Here is a 22331-nt window from a genome sequence, read left to right as displayed (position 1 = left end):
CAGAGGTGACAGAAAGTTTTTAAGGTCTTCTGATTTTACATATACTTTGCATGTCTTACATAGTCAATCAGGTAATAAAGCAATAAAAACTTTCCAGAAACAGACCTAGCTAATGAACCAATGAATGCAGGCCAATGAATGCCTAGTCATAAATTCCAGACAAGTAACTGATCACTTCTAAATGAGATAAGCTGGTAGAGGGTCTGATCCATTGCACATACCACCAGTTTAACTCAGGTCATACAAAGGCTAACGTAATACATGATTTTAATGATAAATTCCTTCACACATAACTTTGGCCCTGATTGGTCAAGAGACTGGGTGCTGGTGTCATGTGATGCAGAAGCTCTTGTTCTCCAGTTTTACTGTGAGAAGATGGTAGACTGAAGGCATCTGAGGACTTTTCCCTGAGCCATTCATTTGTTATTTATGGACGTACCTATGGCTGTTTTCACGTCTACCGTATTAAGCACTGAATTTGAATTATTTTGGACTTTTTATCATTTCTTGCTTTCATTGTCTGCTTATTTGTGTTTTTAATATTTTGATGTCTTTTCATTTCAGGTGTTATCTTTATCTTTTCATTTACTCTGATGGTTTTGTAAAGCACTTTGGAACTTTGCTATAAAGGTGTAACATAAATATGAATTAGTATTATCAGTATTATTATTAATATAATTGTTATAATAATCGTTTGTCCTGCCTTTTTGAATATTTTGAAAAATCTCTGACTGATGAATATCCAAAACACAGGAAATTATAGCTCCATATTTTATTCTTTATTCAGATTGAGGAGCTGCAGGTTGTCAGAGAGCAGCTGGGCTTCTCTGGCCTCGGCTCTGAAGTCCAACCCCCATCTGACAGAGCTGGACCTGAGTGAGAACGAGCTGCAGGATTCAGGAGTGAAGCTGCTGTCTGCTGGACTGGAGAGTCCAAACTGCAGACTGAAGACTCTCAGGTCAGACTGCACTTTTTAATGATGTGTGAACATGTAATATTCTGTTAGCTGAACAGGAGTTTTACAGGCTTACATGTCAAATTGTTGTCAAACTGTGTTTTCACACAATCCTTGTGTGTTGAAATGAAAAACTGTGAACTTGAGTGATGATCTTGTACATTATTTCAACATGCAGGGGTCCAAATGGCCTCCGTCTGTGGGAATCTGATATTTATTGTGCTAATTAATGAACACCATCGACTGCAGGGATGGGATTCGAGATCCGGTTCTTGTTAAGGAATCGGTTCTCAGTGGTTCGAATCCTCTGACTCGTTTGCCGAAGTGCTGAATGATTCCACTATCGAGTCCGCTGTTCACGCGCTATGACGTCATACGCACGCTGCGTTGCCACAGAGTCAGCATGGTGTCGAGGCAGAGGCCTTCAAAAGTTTGGTTATAAGACGACAACAGAGCCACTTGTAATGCTGGCAAAACTTCTGTTTGGACAAAGGGAGGAAGTGCTAGCATCTGAAACATCTGTCCTCACAGCAGGCAGTTACTGTGCAGGAATATCACGTTTTCTGTACGCTCTGGAGTGACGCTAACGCTGATGAATCTCAACCAAGCAGCAGCAGGAGAGCGGCTGAAGCTAGCGCGGCTACAGCTAGCATTCTCTAGTAACATGTTAAAGTGTTATTGAATTTTAATTTACATTAGAATTTCAGATTTTTTTTTAAATGACAGTTTTGCTTTTGGGTCAAGGGAGAAGAGATTTTCTTTTACTTTTGCTTTATGTTTGTTTAAGGTTATTTAAAATGTATTTATTCATACGTACTGTATACACTGTAGGGCTGGGTATCAGTACTCAATACCTTTTAAGCTATCGACAGAAATAACCCAGTACCACGTAGTATCAACTTCTCCAGTCAAATGCTACTTGCATCTGATCCTTTTGTACCCAGATTGAGAAAAAAATGACTATTTGTTTTGTACAGTTATTTAATAAATATTTCAATAATTTGAACACTCAGATGCATGGGCGTTTCTTGGATCTCAGGACATTGGGGGCTGAGCCCACTGCCTTGTAGGGGGGTCCGGGGGTATTGTCCCCCGGAAAAATTTTGATAAACAAGCTCTATTTTTATGCTTTCTCGTGCATTTTGGCACCTTTTTTACATGCAAAAAAACTGCAAAATGTACTTTAAAAACAGCCATTTATTTTCAGAATTAATGAACAATATACAAATGTCTCTCTAAACTTCTTCTCTCTCTTTTGCTCTCAGTCTCACTCTCCATCTCCTCCTCTCCATCTTCTATGCTCTCTCTCTCTCTCCATCTGCTGCTCACTCTCCCCGTCTTCTGCCAGAAAAACAAATATATACCAGATGATAAATTGAGAGAATATCTAATAAACAAGTTATATTTTTTTCTTTTTTCTTTCACTCATTCATAAAATTTTAAAATAATGTTCATTCAATGTAGTGCTGTACCTTTCACCTTTCCATACTCAGCTGCTGTCTCTCTCCATCACCTGCTCTCTCTCCTTCATGTGCTGCCAAAAAAAATTAAACATGTACTTATTACTTAGTGAACTGGAACAACATGTTTTACATTGTTTGACTCAATTTTTTTCTGGTTAAGCTCAGACTGTGCTGTTTACCTCTCCATCTGCTCATCTCTTCTCTCTTTCCCTCTTTCACTTGCTGCTTTCCCTCTTTCCTTGCTGCTTTCCCTCTTTCACTTGCTGCTTTCCATCTTTCTTTCACTTGCCGCTTTCCCTCTTTCACTTGCCGCTTTCCCTCTTTCACTTGCCGCTTTCCCTCTTTCACTTGCCGCTTTCCATCTTTCACTTGCCGCTTTCCCTCTTTCACTTGCCGCTTTCCTTCTTTCACTTGCCGCTTTCCTTCTTTCACTTGCCGCTTTCCCTCTTTCACTTGCCGCTTTCCCTCTTTCACTTGCCGCTTTCCTTCTTTCACTTGCCGCTTTCCTTCTTTCACTTGCCGCTTTCCTTCTTTCACTTGCCGCTTTCCCTCTTTCACTTGCCGCTTTCCCTCTTTCCTTGCCGCTTTCCCTCTTTCACTTGCTGCTTTCCATCTTTCTTTCACTTGCCGCTTTCCCTCTTTCACTTGCCGCTTTCCCTCTTTCACTTGCCGCTTTCCTTCTTTCACTTGCCGCTTTCCCTCTTTCACTTGCCGCTTTCCATCTTTCACTTGCTGCTTTCCCTCTTTCCTTGCTGCTTTCCTTCTTTCCTTGCTGCTTTCCCTCTTTCTTTCACTTGCCGCTTTCCCGCCCCCCCCCCCCCACCCCCCCCACCCCACCCCCAAAAAAATAAAAAATAAATAAATAAATAAAAAATACACTGTCTCTTTTAGTGCTTTGAAGGTGGAAGTGTTAGGCTGAAGCGTCTTGGTTTTAGCTTTGCAAATCTATCAATGACCTCTGCATGGTTGACCTTAGCCAGCATCTCCCTCTCAATTGACATTATAGCCAAATTACTTAGCCTGTCCTGACCCATTGTATTCCTCAGCCATGTGTGTAGTCGTCTGAGGGCACTGAAAGACCTTTCACAACTGCAGCTGGTGACTGGGATGGTCAAGGAAACTTGAAAGATGGCCTTAAGGGAGGGGAACATATCCTTATCCAAAAGGGAAAACACATTTTGAATGGTGGGTACTATGTCTTTCTTTTTTCTGTCAAGGAAACATTTTGCAACAAGAATTTCTTCAGGCTTTATTTGGATGCTGTAATGTTGAGCCAGATGCTTGAGTGCCTCTTCATTCAGGAAATGCTCTGAAGCAGGGTGACATGCCTGTATGCCAGTCAAGATTTTTTCTCCAACTCCAGAAAACCTTTTCTGAAGCTCTTCCAGCATTCTGTCGAGAACAGGAAAGAAGACTCTCTCTCTCAGATCATCTCCATTAGACAGGACTGGCCGTGTCCCACAAGGTGTCTCGACTACAAAGTCATGCATTTTTTTTCTCTTATTCCTGTGTGTCTCTGTTGAATGAATCTCAAGATTGTCACACAAGGCCTTGGTCTTCTCATAGATTTCATGTGCTTTCTCATTGCTCTTGTAACTTTTGAGTGTGGTCTGAACTGCTGTTTTGTATTCTATTGCTTGCACTAAGTCAACTGTTTCTTTCTGTAAGTATTTGTGCAGGCCCTGAGTTACTGACAGCAGTGCCTGAAACATGACAAGCATGTAAATGGTACTGATTCTGCAAAGCTTGCTTTCCAGTCCCTTAGCTAGAGGTGCTGAAATGCTCCCTAAAGTCTGGATCAAAGCGGGGAGGTTTTGTAGAATGGCATTCACACTCTCAATCTGACAGGCCCAGCGAGTCTGAGATAACTGGACAAGTTGTCTGTCCCCCACCTCAAGTTGCTTCTGAAATTCTTGCAACTTCTGATGATGGATAAGAGATGTGGAGAAGAAAGAGTAGAGACACTCAAGGAGATCAAAGAAGTCACGTGCCTCTGGAATGGCTTTGCATGTGGAGCAAAGGATCAAGTTAAGTTCGTGGGCATAGCAGTGAATATATAGTGCCTCTGGATGTTTTTCTCTGAATCGCGCTTGGACACCTCTCACTGCCCCACTCATGACAGAAGCACCATTATATGACTGAGCAACACATGTCAGGTGTCTTATACCATGCTTCTCAAGCTGCTGCTCTATGGTGTCAGTGATTGTTTTAGCGTCAAATGCATCAAACTGTGAAAATCCAAGGAATCGTTTTTTCACCAGGCCTTGTGGACAAACATATCGGACACACAAAGCAAGCTGCTCTGTATGGTGATCCCTTGCTTCATCCACCATTATTGCATACATTTTTGTTTCTTTAATTTCAGAGATGATTCTTGAAATTATCACATCCGAAGTACTTTGGATCATTTCGTTGTGGGATGAGGGTGAGAGGTATGTTGCACATGATGCTGGTTTGTGATTCTGAAGGAAAGGATCAAATTGCTCTAACAGAATAATGCACTCCATAAAGTTACCTTTATTGGTGCTGTCTGGTCCTTCATTGTGCCCTCTAAAAGCAATACCTTGCTTTCCCAGAAAGGCTGTCACTGCCGATATGCGTTTCAGATACTCCCTACGCCCCTCAATCTCATGGGTATTTGCAGCTTGTAGCTGATCTGTAATATCCCCATGGATCCGTGTGGCTAGAAAGCTCTTCCATTGAATTACTGCGACTTTGTGCATTTGACATTTCTCGTGGTCTCTGAATGAGTCTAGTGCCCTCTTGCCGCATACAGACATTGGCATCACTTATTTACCTGTTTCATGTGACGCCTCAGCGCTTGGTGTTTGAGCCAGATCTTTCTTTTTCTTTCCTTTCTGGAAAAATCGGCGTATGTCCATTTTTAATGAGTCTGAGATTCATTCATTTCTGAGATTTCATTTATTCATTTGCCCCGTGAAGCCCTGTTACTACTGCGCGAGTTACTGCGCGTCGTGCCTTAGAACGCCCCTCCGCCGTTGTAAAATAATTGTAACTCACGGCTTCAAGGGGCTTATTGCTTTTATAAAAACGATTACCCTACATATAGCCCATAAAATAAACACACAAGAAAAAAATCAATAATTTATTGGTAATAATGCAACAATAAAATTGAGAACTATTCATTCTTCCACCAAGCAAGATAGAGTGGACAGAACGGTTACCAAGCAACACAGACGCTAAGATTGCTTTTTCATCTAGCGACATCATCATGTCACATCAGGCTATTTGGGCTCGTTAATGTTGAATTGGATATTTCCATTAATAGTGCAATTGGTGAAATAGTGTTCAATTGTGTTTGGACTCCTCTTTGCGGGGATGGTGGTGTGCGTTTCGCGGCAGGTGTGTTTTTGCGCAGACGTATGCCTTACGTCGGTTCTAACAATAACAATAATAATAAAAGTAAACTGTTAATTTACCATACATCGGCGCTGTCACACTGTGTCCGCTTTGGGTGGAGATAAAAGGCAGGTGGATCAGGAGGCAGCAGGGAGAGGGAGGCTATTTCTCCAGGGAGGCCACCGGACACAGTGGGTTACCCGGCTGCTCAAATATGAATCCCCGCGGCTTTCTATGTTTTTTCCGGCAGCATCTTTGTGATTTTTTGTGCATTCGTTGAAAGACAGGGTGACATATTTTAGGCCATTTCCGTCGTGGCGAATGTTGAAGGAGTCGGGCTTTAATTCGCGGTTGCCCTCGTTCGCCCTGCGTCCCATGAAGCTGCACGTCAAACCAGACTTTACAGACAAGCCCCCAAGGTGTGTCTGAACTTGGTGCCTGAAAGTGCTTCATCTTCTGGCAGTCTGCCTCGGTTATGGCTTGGTGGTGGGAAGATTTGTCACGTCCTTCTCGGCGGAGTTTCTTTACCACACCGGCGAAAACATTGTTGCTGGTGGTGAATTCAGCGTCTTTTAACAGACACCAAGCACCTCCTCCAACAGCTCATCCAGGCTCAGGCCACCCAGCAAATCAAAATTCACCACAAAGTCTGACTTTTTTTTTTTTTTTTACAAAAGTCTTGAAACAAATGCAACCTAACGAGGAAGCTGAGTGCAGAGTAGTTGATTGCTAGGCAACGCTATGTCTGTTTACACTGGCGCAGGGATATTTTGTGCTGCGGTCTGCCAGTGTTACACTGATTTTACAACGGCATGGAACGCGGCTCAGCCAATCACATTTAAGGATGGGAATCACCCGTTTTATAAATCACAGATAAGATACCTGTCAGCCAATAAAACATGGTGTTGCCATACAACTCCTCTCTCATTGGCCTGAGCGTCTCGTCACTGTTGCGTTCACTGAAAACAGGAAAATAAAAAACTCTTCTTTAGTGTAATGCTGCTTGAATAGCGCACGGTGATATTATATTCCTACTCCGTAGTAAATTAGTGCTAAACAGTCATTAGTAATATGGATATGATGAGCGAGCAGGCTGAGGCCAATAACAGAGCAGCGAGGAGCGTCTAATAAGTTGAGAAAACTGCATCCCTTTACTGTAATGCAGCCTTTAAAAGCAGGAGAGGACAACACTGATGCCACAAGATATTACCATATCCCAAATCCCACATGATATCTGATCTCATATCACACTATCCATATTATATCAATATATTGATGGGCCCACCTCTACTGCCACCACCTGGTCAGTCTGTTGAAATGCTCATAACTTTGGCCCTGATTGGTCCAGAGACTGGGTGCTGGTGTCATGTGATGCAGAAGCTCTTGTTCTCCAGTTTTACTCTGAGAAGATGGTAGACTGAAGGCATCTGAGGACTTTTCACTGAGCCACTCATTTGTTATTTATGGACGTACCTATGGCTGTTTTCACGTCTACCGTATTTAGCACTGAATTTGAATTATTTTGGACCTTTGATCATTTCTTGCTTTCATTGTCTGTTTATTTGTGTTTTTAATATTTTGATGTCTTTTCATTTCAGGTGTTATCTTTATCTTTTCATTTACTCTGATGGTTTTGTAAAGCACTTTGGAACTTTGCTATAAAGGTGTAATATAAATATGAATTAGTATTATCAGTATTATTATTAATATAATTGTTATAATAATGGTCTGTCCTGCCTTTTTGAATATTTTGAAAAATCGCTGACTGATAAATATCCAAAACACTGGAAATTATAGCTCCATATTTTATTCTTTATTCAGATTGAGTGACTGCAGCTTGTCAGAGAGCAGCTGGGCTTCTCTGGCCTCGGCTCTGAAGTCCAGCCCCCATCTGACAGAGCTGGACCTGAGTGAGAACCGGCTGCAGGATTCAGGAGTGGAGCTGCTGTCTGCTGGACTGGAGAGTCCAAACTGCAGACTGGAGACTCTCAGGTCAGACTGCACTTTTTAAGGATGTGTGAACATGTAATATTCTGTTAGCTGAACAGGAGTTTTACAGGCTTTTATCTCAAATTGTTGTCAAACTGTGTTTTCACACAATCCTTGTGTGTTGAAATGAAAAAACTGTGAACTTGAGTGATGATCTTGTACATTATTTCAACATGCAGGGGTCCAAATGGCCTCCGTCTGTGGGAATCTGATATTTATTGTGCTAATTAATGAACACCATCGACTGCAGGGATGGGATTCGAGATCCGGTTCCTGTTAAGGAATCGGTTCTCAGTGGTTCGAATCCTCGGACTCTTAATGATTCCACTATTGAGTCCGCTGTGCATGCGCTATGCAGGGTTGCCAACTTGGCGACTTTCTCGCTAAATCTTGCGACTTTCTAACTCCCCATGGCGACTTTTTTTGTCAAAAGCGACTAGCGACAATTCTAGTGACTTTTCCTGGTGTTACTGGAGATTTTCTGGTATTTTGGAGACTGACATGAAAGCACGTATCGTTCCTCTGCAGTTCCTGTTCTCAGCGAGCAGCGGGTGCTGCCGCGAGCCCCTCCCCCGCCCCAAAGTCCTCACAGGCGGTCACAGCCTCCAGTCGCAGGCAGCTGCAGTCAGGACAGGAGCAGAGAGGAGACCCTCACCACTCAGAGTCCAGGCAGCAAATGGATCGCGCATGCGCAAAGCCGCGTTGATCCTGCCCTTCCCGTAAATTTGTAGTTCTAAAACATAGTTAGGATATTTTTTTACTCACTTTTTGTCTCTCCCACGACATGCAAATTAGGCGATGACGTCATTCGGCGACATCTAGCGACTTTTAGGACAGCCAATAGCTACTTTCCTTACTGAGGAGTTGGCAACACTGGCGTTATGACGTCATACGCACGCTGCGTTGCCACGGAGTCAGCATGGTGTCGAGGCAGAGGCGTTCAAAAGTTTGGTTATAAGACGACAACAGAGCCACTTGTAATGCTGGGAAAACTTCTGTTTGGACAAAGGGAGGAAGTGCTAGCAGCAGAAACATCTGTCCACACAGCAGGCAGTTACTGTGCAGGAATATCACATTTTCTGTACGCTCTGGAGTGACGCTAACGCTGATGAATCTCAACCAAGCAGCAGCAGGAGAGCGGCTGAAGCTAGCATGGCTACATAACTAGCATTCTCTAGTAACATGTTAAAGTGTTATTGGATTTTAATTTACATTAGAATTTCAGATTTTTTTTAAAAAAATGACAGTTTTGTTTTTGGGTCAAGGGGAGAAGAGATTTTCTTTTACTTTTGCTTTATGTTTGTTTAAGGTTATTTAAAATGTATTTATTCATACATACTGTATACGCTGTAGGGCTGAGTATCGGCACTCAATACCTTTTAAGATATTCAGCAAAATAACCCAGTACCAGGTAGTATCTGAACTTCTCCAGTCAAATGGTACTTGCATCTGATCCTTTTGTATCCAGATTGAGAAAGAAATGACTATTTGTTTTGTACAGTTATTTAATAAATATTTCAATAACAGAGCTGCCAACTTTTCAAAAAAACCCTGGAGTGAGAGATTTCATGGCGCCGGGGGGGGGGTTCTCCATTCATGTTGATAAATTACGAAAAACAGCAAAGTCCGATTGGTTTGACAATTGACACACTGCTTTTTCCTCCACAACACGGTCAGTATGGATGTTTATTTATTTATTTATTTATTTATTTTTTTTATTTTTATTTATTTAAAGGCGCCTTTCTTGGCACTCAAGGTCGCCGTACAGGACACATTTAAAAAACATCAGAACACGTTTAAAACAACAGGACATATTTAAAAAAAAAAAAAAAAAAAAAAAAAAACACTAGCAGCAATAAGAATAAAGATAAAAAGAATAAAAAGAATAAAGTTTACTCTGTGGTCAATGGAGATTTTTAATGCCAAAATCAAGTGAAAAACAAAGAGATCATAATGGAAGTATTATATTTGAAATATATATATATATATATATATTTACTTGATGATGGTTTAATCATTTTATATTAGTTTTTACATATTTTTTGGGGCCCCTGTCAGGCAAGGGCCCTTGGAATTGTCCTAACTTTTCCCCCATATACGGCGCCCCTGCATAGAATTATTATAAAGAGAAAATTCGTTGCACACGGGAGATACCATTAATATCTTAATGTAGGATATTTACATAAAACGCCTCGATGGATCAGGTTAATTTCATTTGAACAACAGATTTCCCGAGCATTCATATGGGCTACAAAAACTTCAATTCACATGATAAAAATTAATCCACGGACCACAAAAGTAACATTTAACTTTTTAATTAAATCAACTTAAAATGACTCTGGCACGGTTGGAGGGGGTGTGCTTCAGTACGGTACGGGCGCTCATGCACGAGCACATGCACGGTCACGCACGCAGCGCGCGAACGTGGATATGACGTAAATCATGCCGTCCTCCTGCTTGTTTAATGCACGCAGCGCCATTAACTGCAGATTGCGGCATAGAATCGCGGCATAGCACAATCAATAATGAACTGATAATAATAATCAACCAGATCCGGCAGACCTGACCGCGTGGCCACGCACACCGTGCGGTGCTGGCCGGCACCGAGCAGGCACCGCTCCCCCAAAATTTCACAATGTTTCCAGCCAGAGGAGCTCATGTCACCACCAGGGGAGCTGTGCACCCCTTAGCTCCCCCTTATCTCGCACACTGCATATAGCACTCAGAAGTAACAAAATAGTGCAAATACAATCAATAATCACAAGAGAGAAGCAATCAGCCTACTCACATTAGGGCCATTTGCTCCGTATCTTGCTAAAGCAAAAATGCCCCTCTCCAGTCCCCGGCTGGCCTGCACTCACATTACCTAAAGCCCAAACGCACCCAAGCACGATTGCCCCCGGTGTGCACGTCATCACGTTGAAATACGCCAACAGGTATGGTCCGACGTCATCATAAATCAATATAGTTCAAATACATTCATCATGTCTTCCTTTTAAGTAAAAGACGTTTTTGTTCCTTGTAATCAGACATAGGGATGTTTATTTATAAATTATAGCTCTATATGTTATTCTTTATTCAGATTGAGTGGCTGCAGCTTGTCAGAGAGCAGCTGTGCTTCTCTGGCCTCGGCTCTGAAGTCCAGCCCCCATCTGACAGAGCTGGACCTGAGTGAGAACCGGCTGCAGGATTCAGGAGTGGAGCTGCTGTCTGCTGGACTGGAGAGTCCAAACTGCAGACTGGAGACTCTCAGGTCAGACTGCACTTTTTAATGATGTGTGAACATGTAATATTCTGTTAGCTGAACAGGAGTTTTACAGGCTTACATCTCAAATTGTTGTCAAACTGTATTTTCACACAATCCTTGTGTGTTGAAGTGAAAAACTGAACTTGAGTGATGATATTGTACATTATTTCAACATGCAGGGGTCCAAATGGCCTCCGTCTGTGGGAATCTGATATTTATTGTGCTAATTAATGAACACCATCGACTGCAGGGATGGGATTCGAGAACCGGTTCTTGTTAAGGAATCGGTTCTCAGTGGTTCGAATCCTCGGACTCTTAATGATTCCACTATTGAGTCCTCTGTGCATGCGCTATGCAGTGTTGCCAACTTGGCGACTTTCTCGCTAAATCTTGCGACTTTCTAACTCCCCATGGCGACTTTTTTTTGTCAAAAGCGACTAGCGACAATTCTAGTGACTTTTCCTGGTGTTACTGGAGACTTTTCTGGTATTTTGGAGACTGACATGAAAGCACGTATCGTTCCTCTGCAGTTCCTGTTCTCAGCGAGCAGCGGGTGCTGCCGCGAGCCCCTCCCCCGCCCCAAAGTCCTCACAGGCGGTCACAGCCTCCAGTCGCAGGCAGCTGCAGTCAGGACAGGAGCAGAGAGGAGACCCTCACCACTCAGAGTCCAGGCAGCAAATGGATCGCGCATGCGCAAAGCCGCGTTGATCCTGCCCTTCCCGTAAATTTGTAGTTCTAAAACATAGTTAGGATATTTTTTTACTCACTTTTTGTTTCTCCCACGACATTATTCCCCTCCTACAGCGTCCATTACAATCACGTGCAAATTGCCAATTATGCAAATTAGGCGATGACGTAATTTGGCGACTTCTAGCGACTTTTAGGACAGCCAATAGCTACTTTCCTTACTGAGGAGTTGGCAACACTGGCGTTATGACGTCATACGCACGCTGCGTTGCCACAGAGTCAGCATGGTGTCGAGGCAGAGGCCTTCAAAAGTTTGGTTATAAGACGACAACAGAGCCACTTGTAATGCTGGCAAAACTTCTGTTTCGACTGAGGGAGGAAGTGCTAGCATCTGAAACATCTGTCCTCACAGCAGGCAGTTACTGTGCAGGAATATCATGTTTTCTGTACGCTCTGGAGTGACGCTAACGCTAATGAATCTCAACCAAGCAGCAGCAGGAGAGCGGCTGAAGCTAGCATGGCTACATAACTAGCATTCTCTAGTAACATGTTAAAGTGTTATTGGATTTTAATTTACATTAGAATTTCAGATTTTTTTTTAAAAATGACAGTTTTGTTTTTGGGTCAAGGGAGAAGAGATTTTCTTTTACTTTTGCTTTTTTGTTTGTTTAAGGTTATTTAAAAAGTATTTATTCATACATACTGTATACGCTGTAGGGCTGAGTATCGGCACTCAATACCTTTTAAGATATTCAGCAAAATAACCCAGTACCACGTAGTATCTGAACTTCTCTAGTCAAATGCTACTTGCATCTGATCCTTTTGTATCCAGATTGAGACAAAAATGACTATTTGTTTTGTACAGTTATTTAATAAATATTTCAATAACAGAGCTGCCAACTTTTCAAAAAAACCTTGAAGTGAGAGATTTCATGGTGGGGCTCTCCATTCATGTTGATAAATTACGAAAAACAGCAAAGTCCGATTGGTTTGACAATTGACACACTCGGTTCTGGGGTACAGAGCTCCAAGCCTCTACACGGCGACTCATCTGACCCCATAGGTTTTCTATGGGATTCAGGTCTGGAGAAAGTGCAGGCCACTCCATTTGAGGTACCCCAGGGCCCTATCTTGCGCCAGACTCCCTAAACCCGCTATTTGCGGATTTAGCATTGCGCAAGAGGCGTTCCCCCGTAAAAGTTGCTATCTTGTGCACCTCCCGCCATCCGCAAAACACCTCCGCTACCCGCTATATTATGCATAGGCGTGTTTTGGGCATTACGCCAGTTAAACCAATCAGTGTGCCAGGTGCCATTGCCTTTAAGGGCAGGATGCGCTATCCTAAATCCTAAATCCTAAACCCGCGATGGAGAGAGGGAGGTAGATTTTCTCAGGGCTTCTACTGAGGCTAAAGCAAGTTGGCTTTATATACATATTATATATTATATTATAGGCGAGTTAATTCGGGAGGTGGAGCCACATGTGTCCAAGTGGACGTGTCACAAGGTTGTACTGATTGAGTAAAATCCCCGGGTCACACCACACACACACAAGAGGCAGAGGTGGAACTATGTGTAAACTAATTTATTGACAAGGTAGATTGGGCAAATAAAATATTAAAAATAAAAATATAGCACAGCTGCTGGCTTATGATAAAACAATAAAACGTGCTGGCGTAAGTGTCCAATTAAAACAGTCTTTCCTCTAAACACTCTATATGAGTAATATACTCAGTCCATTCCGGCGGCGTCCCGGTATCAGTCCGACCGTGTGTGTGGCAAGGCTCCGTCGGGGTGTGCATTGAAGCCGCCTGGGCGCGCTCTCCTAACAGCCTGACCACCCGCTATCCGCTATCCCTAAAGTGTGTGCGCAAGATAGCAACTTTAGGGATAGCGCATAAAACACGCCCACGACGCACCTCCAGGCGCAAATGACGGAGTCGGCATAACAGATAGCGGGTAGCGTGGGCGCAAGATACCGTTTAGGGATAGCGGAAGTTCCTAAATCCGCAATTTGCGGGTAGCGGGTAGTGGCAGCGGATAGCGGGTGGCACAAGATAGAGCCCCCCAGTCTCCAGCAGCCGTTCCCTAATGATACGACCTCAATGAGCTGGAGCATCAAACACCTGATGTGAATTTTGCCGTTAAACTCCTTGTTAGAGAACAGCAACTTGTGCAAAAAGTACTGAAACACTGAACAGTTGGACATGTGCATTCAAAAGTTTACAGAAGGTCACATTAAGTTCACCTGTAAAGGTTATAATGCATTTTAGGTTCATCCTGAAATTTCACCCGAATATCCCTAACTTTTTGTGAGTAGTGTATATATTTACTCGATGATGGTTTAATTGTTTTATATTAGTTTTTACATATTTTTTGGGGCCCCTGTCAGGCAAGGGCCCTTGGAATTGTCCTAACTTTTCCCCCATATACGGCGCCCCTGCATAGAATTATTATAAAGAGAAAATTCATTGCACACGGGAGATACCATTAATATCTTAATGTAGGATATTTACATAAAACGCCTCGATGGATCAGGTTAATTTCATTTGAACAACAGATTTCCCAAGCATTCATATGGGCTACAAAAACTTCAATCCACATGATAAAAATTAATCCACGGACCACAAAAGTAACATTTGACTTTTTAATTAAATCAACTTAAAATGACTCTGGCACGGTTGGAGGGGGTGTGCTTCAGTACGGTACGGGCGCTCATGCACGAGCACATGCACGGTCACGCACGCAGCGCGCGAACGTGGATATGACGTAAATCATGCCGTCCTCCTGCTTGTTTAATGCACGCAGCACGATTAACTGCAAATCGCGGCATAGAATTGCGGCATAGCACAATCAATAATCAACTGATAATAATAATCAACCAGATCTGGCAGACCTGACCGGCTGGCCATGCACACCATGCGGTGCTGGCTGGCACCGAGCAGGCACCGCTCCCCCAAAATTTCACAATGTTTCCAGCCAGAGGAGCTCATGTCACCACCAGGGGAGCTGTGCTCCCCTTAGCTCCCCCTTATCTCGCACACTGCATAGGCTATAGCACTCAGAAGTAACAAAATGGTGCAAGTGCAATCAATAATCACAAGAGAGAAGCAATCAGCCCACTCACATTAGGGCCATTTGCTCCGTATCTTGCTAAAGCAAAAATGCCCCTCTCCCCAGTCCCCTGCTGGCCTGCACTCACATTACATAAAGCCCAAACGCACCCAAGCACGATTGCCCCCGGTGTGCACGTCATCACGTTGAAATACGCCAACAGGCATGGTCCGACGTCATCATAAGTCTATATGGTTCAAATACGTTCATCATGTCTTCCTTTTAACTAAAAGACGTTTTTGTTCCTTTAATCAGACATGGGATGTTTATTTACCTTGACAGTTTCGGAGGTAACTTCCTCCTCCTTCAGAAAGCATCCAACTGACAGCCGGAGCAGCACCTGGCAGATCCGGCAGACCAGACCTGACCGGGTGGCCGCACACCGGCCGGTGCCTTTATGGTGCCGTCACGTTGCCGGCCGGCATCAGGTCTGCCGGATCTGACAGATGCGCCGTGCACACAGACTGCCGTAGGCTACTTTCATTATAAACCGACTTTTGTTTATATGCGGTTGCAGCAGCACAACGGACAATGACACAGACAACATGGCTGATTATTGATTGCGCAACGCGGCCATTCGCAGGTAATCGTGCTGCGCGCATTAAACAATTTTGCAAAGGCAGGAGGAAGGTTGCGTGATTTACGTTGTATCCACGTTCGCGCTGCGTGCGTGACCGTGCATGTGCTCGTGCATGAACGCCCGTGCTGTGCTGGAGCTCAACAGATAGATCACAGATAAACAGAACCATTTTTAGTCAAAAGAAAAAAAGGTTCTTGATGAGCACTTCAGCGTGAGAAATTGGAGGTGTGGCGTGAGAGCGTGTGAAGCCAATCAAATGCGTGAGTCTCACGGCCAAGGCGTGAGAGCTGGCAGCTCTGCAATAATTTGAACACTCAGATGTATTTGTGTAAAAGTCATTTGGATGGACAGGAGTGGTGGCATTTTAACAACGCAGTGATATAAAAGAAAGTTAATACAAATAAACCCATTTGTACTTTTTTTCCCCTTGCACAGTGAGATTTGATAAGAGAATCGTTAAAGAATCGAATCGATAAGCAGATTCAATCATGGAATCGGACTCGCTAAAATCTTATCAAATCCCATCCCTAGTCAACTGTCACCGTGTTTTTGACTGAATACCATATTACCATATTGTGAGGATATTGTTAGGATAACTGTTGGTGCTTTGATGAAAGTGTAAATTAGTGCTGAACAGTCATTAGTGATATGGATATGATGAGCGAGCAGGCTGAGGCCAATAACAGAGCAGTGAGGAGCGTCTAATAAGTTGAGAAAACTGCATCCCTTTACTGTAATGCAGCCTTTAAAAGCAGGAGAGGACAACACTGATGCCACAAGATATTACCATATCCCAAATCCCACATGATATCTGATCTCATATCACACTATCCATATTATATCAATATATTGATGGGCCCTCCTCTACTGCCACCACCTGGTCAGTCTGTTGAAATGCTAATAACTTTGGCTCTGATTGGCCAAGAGACTGGGTGCTGGTGTCATGTGATGCAGAAGCTCTTGTTCTCCAGTTTTACTCTGAGAAGATGGTAGACTGAAGGCATCTGAGGACTTTTCACTGAGCCATTCATTTGTTATTTATGGACGGACCTATGGCTGTTTTCACGTCTACCGTATTTAGCACTGAATTTGAATTATTTTGGGCCTTTTATCATTTCTTGCTTTCATTGTCTGTTTATTTGTGTTTTTAATATTTTGATGTCTTTTCATTTCAGGTGTTATCTTTATCTTTTCATTTACTCTGATGGTTTTGTAAAGCACTTTGGAACTTTGCTATAAAGGTGTAATATAAATGTGAATTAGTATTATCAGTATTATTATTAATATAATTGTTATAATAATCGTTTGTCCTGCCTTTTTGAATATTTTGAAAAATCTCTGACTGATAAATATCCAAAACACAGGAAATTATAGCTCCATATTTTATTCTTTATTCAGATTGAGGAGCTGCAGGTTGTCAGAGAGCTGCTGTGCTTCTCTGGCCTCGGCTCTGAAGTCCAACCCCCATCTGACAGAGCTGGACCTGAGTGAGAACCAGCTGCAGGATTCAGGAGTGGAGCTGCTGTCTGCTGGACTGGAGAGTCCAAACTGCAGACTGAAGACTCTCAGGTCAGACTGCACTTTTTAATGATGTGTGAACATGTAATATTCTGTTAGCTGAACAGGAGTTTTACAGGCTTCCATCTCAAATTGTTGTCAAACTGTATTTTCACACATTCCTTGTGTGTTGAAGTGAAAAACTGTGAACTTGAGTGATGATATTGTACATTATTTCAACATGCAGGGGTCCAAATGGCCTCCGTCTGTGGGAATCTGATATTTATTGTGCTAATTCCACAGAATGTATAGAGGACACCATCATAGAGGTCTTGGTCCAACTATGGATTCACAAAGGATTCCAATATTTTCTTTGATGAATCATCAGGGACAAAAATCCCATGTGGGCATATCAGTGCATTCTGGTATCTTTCACAGATTAGGCATGATGGGATGGAGTTGATATGTCCAACTTTTCCCATCCTGATCACTTTCCCTCATGGTCACTGTTGTCTTGTAACTGTTCTGAACCTCAACTAAACCTTTAGGACCTCTTGTTTTTCATTGATTATTATTTTGATCATCTTCACACACTTTTTCACAGCTCACCTACTTCCCATGCAAAACTTTGTTTAAACTCTGCAGGCTGACAGACGACCACGCCAAATGAACATTTTGTATATTTCAGGATATTTTCTGTCTCTAGTCCCTCAGACTGAGCCATATGAACACAGTCGACTGTCACTGTGTTTTTGACTGAATACCGTGATATCCATATTGTGAGGATTTTGTTAGGATGACTGGTTGGTGCTTTGATGAAATTGTAAATTAGTGCTGAACAGTCATTAGTAATATGGATATGATGAGCGAGCAGGCTGAGGCCAATAACAGAGCAGTGAGGAGCGTCTAATAAGTTGAGAAAACTGCATCCCTTTACTGTAATGCAGCCTTTAAAAGCAGGAGAGGACAACACTGATGCCACAAGATATTACCATATCCCAAATCCCACATGATATCTGATCTCATATCACACTATCCATATTATATCAATATATTGATGGGCCCACCTCTACTGCCACCACCTGGTCAGTCTTTTGAAATGCTCATAACTTTGGTCCTGATTGGTCAAGAGACTGGGTGCTGGTGTCATGTGATGCAGAAGCTCTTGTTCTCCAGTTTTACTCTGAGAAGATGGTAGACTGAAGGCATCTGAGGACTTTTCACTGAACCATTCATTTGTTATTTATAGACGTACCTATGGCTGTTTTCACGTCTACCGTATTTAGCACTGAATTTGAATTATTTTGGGCCTTTTATCATTTCTTGCTTTCATTGTCTGTTTATTTGTGTTTTTATTATTTTGAAGTCTTTTCATTTCAGGTGTTATCTTTATCTTTTCATTTACTCTGATGGTTTTGTAAAGCACTTTGGAACTTTGCTATAAAGGTGTAATATAAATATGAATTAGTATTATCAGTATTATTATTAATATAATTGTTATAATAATGGTCTGTCCTGCCTTTTTGAATATCCTGAAAAATCTCTGACTGATAAATATCCAAAACACTGGAAATTTAGTGAATTAGTGAATTTTTTTATTTCGGTCATTTTCAACTTGCAGAAATTAAATACACATATAAATAGACAATATCTTATACACACATTTTAAATAATATTTCATTTCCTTTTAGTACTGGAAAACCAAAACAAATATATGATATATACAAATATACACTGACTGAAAAGGTATAGGCTGAAGCCTTAGCTTATTTTGCCTATCCTTCTTACATTACTAAGCTTTTGTCACCTCACTTAAATAATAAAATAAAGTAAATGAAAGGCACAAAAAGAAAATATCTGTATACAGTAGTCCCTCGTTTATCGCGGGAGTTACGTTCTAAAAATAACCTGCAATAGGCGAAATCCGGGAAGTAGTCAGCTTTATTTTTTACAATTATTCTCGATGTTTTAAGGCTGTAAAACCCCTCACTACACACTTAATACACTTTTCTCAGACAGGCAGTAACATTTTCTCACTTTTCTCTCTTGTTTAAACTCTCAAAGTTCAAACCTTCGTAGAAAAATAAGTCCAGTGTTATAGAATGAACGCATTCTGTTCTGTACAGGAGACGCGGCACGGAGGAGACTGATTGACAATGGTCTACAGTCCCTTAGCCAATCAGGACGCAGAACACAATGCGCTGTAAAAAAAAAAAAAAAAAAAAAAAAAAAAGCATGCAAAATTGCACCAAAAAAAATCCACGAAACTGCGAGGTGAACCCGTGTTATAGCGAGGGACAACTGTCTTATACATACAAAGAGTCCCAAGGCAGTTCATAAATACACCAGTGTTCATAATTTTGTTTTATATTTACTAATAATGTTTTTAAATAGCATTTTAAATCTATTAAGTGCATTACATAATTTCATTTCCATTTCTAAATTATTCCATAAATTTACACCTGTTACTGTTACACATCTTTGTTTTACATTTGTTCTTGCCTTTGTTTTTTTGAACATACAAATCGCTCTCAGTTGATATTAATTCATTCTGATCTGGAACATCTTGTGATCTGGAAATTATAGCTCCATATTTTATTCTTTATTCAGACTGAGTGGCTGCAGCTTGTCAGGGAGCAGCTGTGCTTCTCTGGCCTCGGCTCTGAAGTCCAACCCCCATCTGACAGAGCTGGACCTGAGTGAGAACGAGCTGCAGGATTCAGGAGTGAAGCTGCTGTCTGCTGGACTGGAGAGTCCAAACTGCAGACTGGAGACTCTCAGGTCAGACTGCACTTTTTAATGATGACATAAATATATGGATATTGTTTGAATCATATAGTAGCACTAAATGTCTATAAGACTGTGAAGTATATGTTGTGCTTTTTTAAAGTCGGGGCTGCTGGTTATTCTAGTTTTTGTGAGGATGTTTAGTCAGGTTCAGTATCATGGATGCATGCGTGTTTTGTGAGGTTTGACAAGTAACTAACAACAGAGAGAGAGAGAGAGAGAGAGAGAGAGAGCCTTATTCTTAATTTATGTTGCAGTGTTTTTGTGTGTTTGAAACTCGGTTTCTGTCAAGAGTCACATGACTTCTGTCAAAAAGAGCTGGGGCCTCGTGTACAAAGACTTGTGTGGATTTCCTGCTGAAAAATTGTGCACTCTTAAATTCAGAAAATCTCGTACGCACAAAAACATCCAGATGTATGAATCTGTGCGTACACATGAATCCAAGCACATTTCCTTTGAACATCTGAATCAACGTGGAACTGAGCGCACATGTAGGAGTACCTGACCCCTCCCTATTCATGCCCCCATTTAAATATGCAAATCATATTTAAATGAGCCTGGCACCTGAGATTCCCCTCTGCATGATCAGAAAACTACAACCTCAACATGAATAAGACGGGAAAAAGAGAAATTTCACGGAATGTGAATTAGAGACGCTCCTCACTGAAGTGGAAGCGCACAAAAATGTCCTGTTTGGTACAAAACACGAAACACAAGAGGAGTGAGCGGGAGAGTGTGTGTGAGGCTGTCAGTGCTGTGTGGTCAGAGAGGCACACACACGCTGAATTAAATGCATCGGTTAATAAGTGAATTCTGTGTCCTTGCCTGGTTGAAATCAAACGTTGCCGGGCCGAATGGCCTCCTGGGTAAGATGTGCATTCATTAATTGCTTGTTAATTTTATACACCACTTACACGGATCACACACTGTTGTTGTAAATGAATGCAGTGGGGAAAAGGTGAGGCTGATTAAGGGCCCACTCACACTGGCAAGTTTGCTCCGTATCGTGCTAAAGCAAAAAAATCCCCCCTCCCCAGTCCCCGGCTGGCCTGCGCTCGTCATCGCGTTGAAATACGACAACAGGCATGGTCCGACATCATTATAAATCAATATAGTTCAAATACTTTCATCATGTCTTCCTTTTAACTAAAAGAGGTTTTTGTTCCTTTTAATCAGACATGGGATGTTGATTAACCTTGACAGTTTCAGAGGTAACTTCCTTCTTCAGAAAGGTCCAACTGACAGCCGGAGCAGCACCTGTCAGATCCGGCAGACCAGATGTGACTGGATGGCCGCAGCACCCCACGGTGCGCGGCCATCCCCGCGCACACAGACTGCTGTACTTACATTATAAACCGACTTTTGTTTACGCGCGGTTGCAGCAGCACAACGGACAGCGACACAGACAACATGGCTGATTATTGATTGCTCAACGCGTCCATTCACCGGTAATCACTGCGGGCATTAAACAGTTTTGCAGAGGCAGGAGGAAAGTTGCATGATTTACGTCCGCGCCCTGCGTGCATGACCGTGCATGATGTGCCCGTACCGTGCTGAAGCACACCCCTTCCAACCGTGCCAGAGCGGGGGAAGTGAACTGTAGTCAAGCACGGAACGGAGCATCACACTGGTCAAATAATCCAGATTTTAGGGGCAAACGTGCTCGGGCACAGAACAAACTTGCCAGTGTGAGTGGGCCCTAAGACATTTTACACTTTACGCATGGGCTATTATTTTATTTTATTTTTTGGCATTTCTGCTTTATTTGATAGTCACAGTAGAGATAGACAGGGAAGAGAGAGGGGATGACGTGCAGCAAAGGGCCTGAGGTCGGATTCGAACCCCGGTCGCTGTGATCAGGACTGAGCCCTGGTGCACGGTGGCCCGGTGGTGGCTCTGCCTATGTTGGCGCCTGAGGCGAAATTACTGCCTTGTGCCCTTCCATGTTCCTACTCCTCCGCTACTGCATGGTGGTGCGTGCTCTTAGCTGGTGAGCCACCGGGGCGTCCGACACACGGGTTTCTTGACATGAGTGCTTTACACACAGAGACAATCAGGGGCCGGTCAGGAAGCTCTGAAGTTTAGTTTAACCAGCAAACAACAGCAAGTCACTCACTTGAAGCTCAGACTGGTACTGATGCTGTGAAGACACGATCATATCTGGGGGTGCACATGCTCAATGCACATGAGGGGGCTTAATATTAGGACAATTAAACAAATAAATTATTTACTCACCAAGAAGCCAGTTTGTCGTCTGCTCCCTCAGAATGTATGAGTCGTGCGTTGAACCAGGCCACCTCACCACAGTGTTGGTTAGTTGAATTTGCACATCACATATGATCTGTACATTGATCGACTGAAAATGCTTCCTGCTGACATAAACAGATTTACCTGTGATGGCACTTTTATAGCAATGTGTGTGTGTGTGTGTGTGTGTGTGTGTGTGTGTGTGTGTGTGTGTGTGTGCAGTCAGTAGCTCTGATTACATTAGGAAAACCGACAGTGTCTTCTAATAGCGTACTGCTAAAGCAGCCATTGTTGTTGAGGGTATTTTCATCACTTTGCACATGCTTTTATATCCACTATGTGTGTTAACTGTTCATCAGTTTTAATGGTTCATGTGTCTGGGACTAATTGTTTTCACATTATCAAC

At 42.5% G+C, this 22331-nt stretch overlaps 1 protein-coding gene across 1 annotated transcript in view; it reads left to right on the top strand.

The window, feature by feature from the left end:
• The window catches only part of LOC115369704 (NLR family CARD domain-containing protein 3-like), a 32179-nt gene that overhangs the window by 5358 nt on the left and 4490 nt on the right, over positions 1 to 22331 (top strand). Inside the window, exons 4-8 of the mRNA XM_030066377.1 lie at positions 788 to 958; positions 7600 to 7770; positions 10850 to 11012; positions 16851 to 16963; positions 19502 to 19658. Coding sequence (XP_029922237.1) covers positions 788 to 958; positions 7600 to 7770; positions 10850 to 11012; positions 16851 to 16963; positions 19502 to 19658 — 775 coding nt within the window. The remainder of the gene's footprint in view (positions 1 to 787; positions 959 to 7599; positions 7771 to 10849; positions 11013 to 16850; positions 16964 to 19501; positions 19659 to 22331) is intronic.

Source organism: Myripristis murdjan, chromosome 2 (assembly GCF_902150065.1).
Source record: "Myripristis murdjan chromosome 2, fMyrMur1.1, whole genome shotgun sequence".
NCBI classification, from domain to species: domain Eukaryota; kingdom Metazoa; phylum Chordata; class Actinopteri; order Holocentriformes; family Holocentridae; genus Myripristis; species Myripristis murdjan.
The sequence above is the reverse complement of the archived record's forward strand: the minus strand, read 5'-3'. Positions and strand labels throughout refer to the sequence as shown.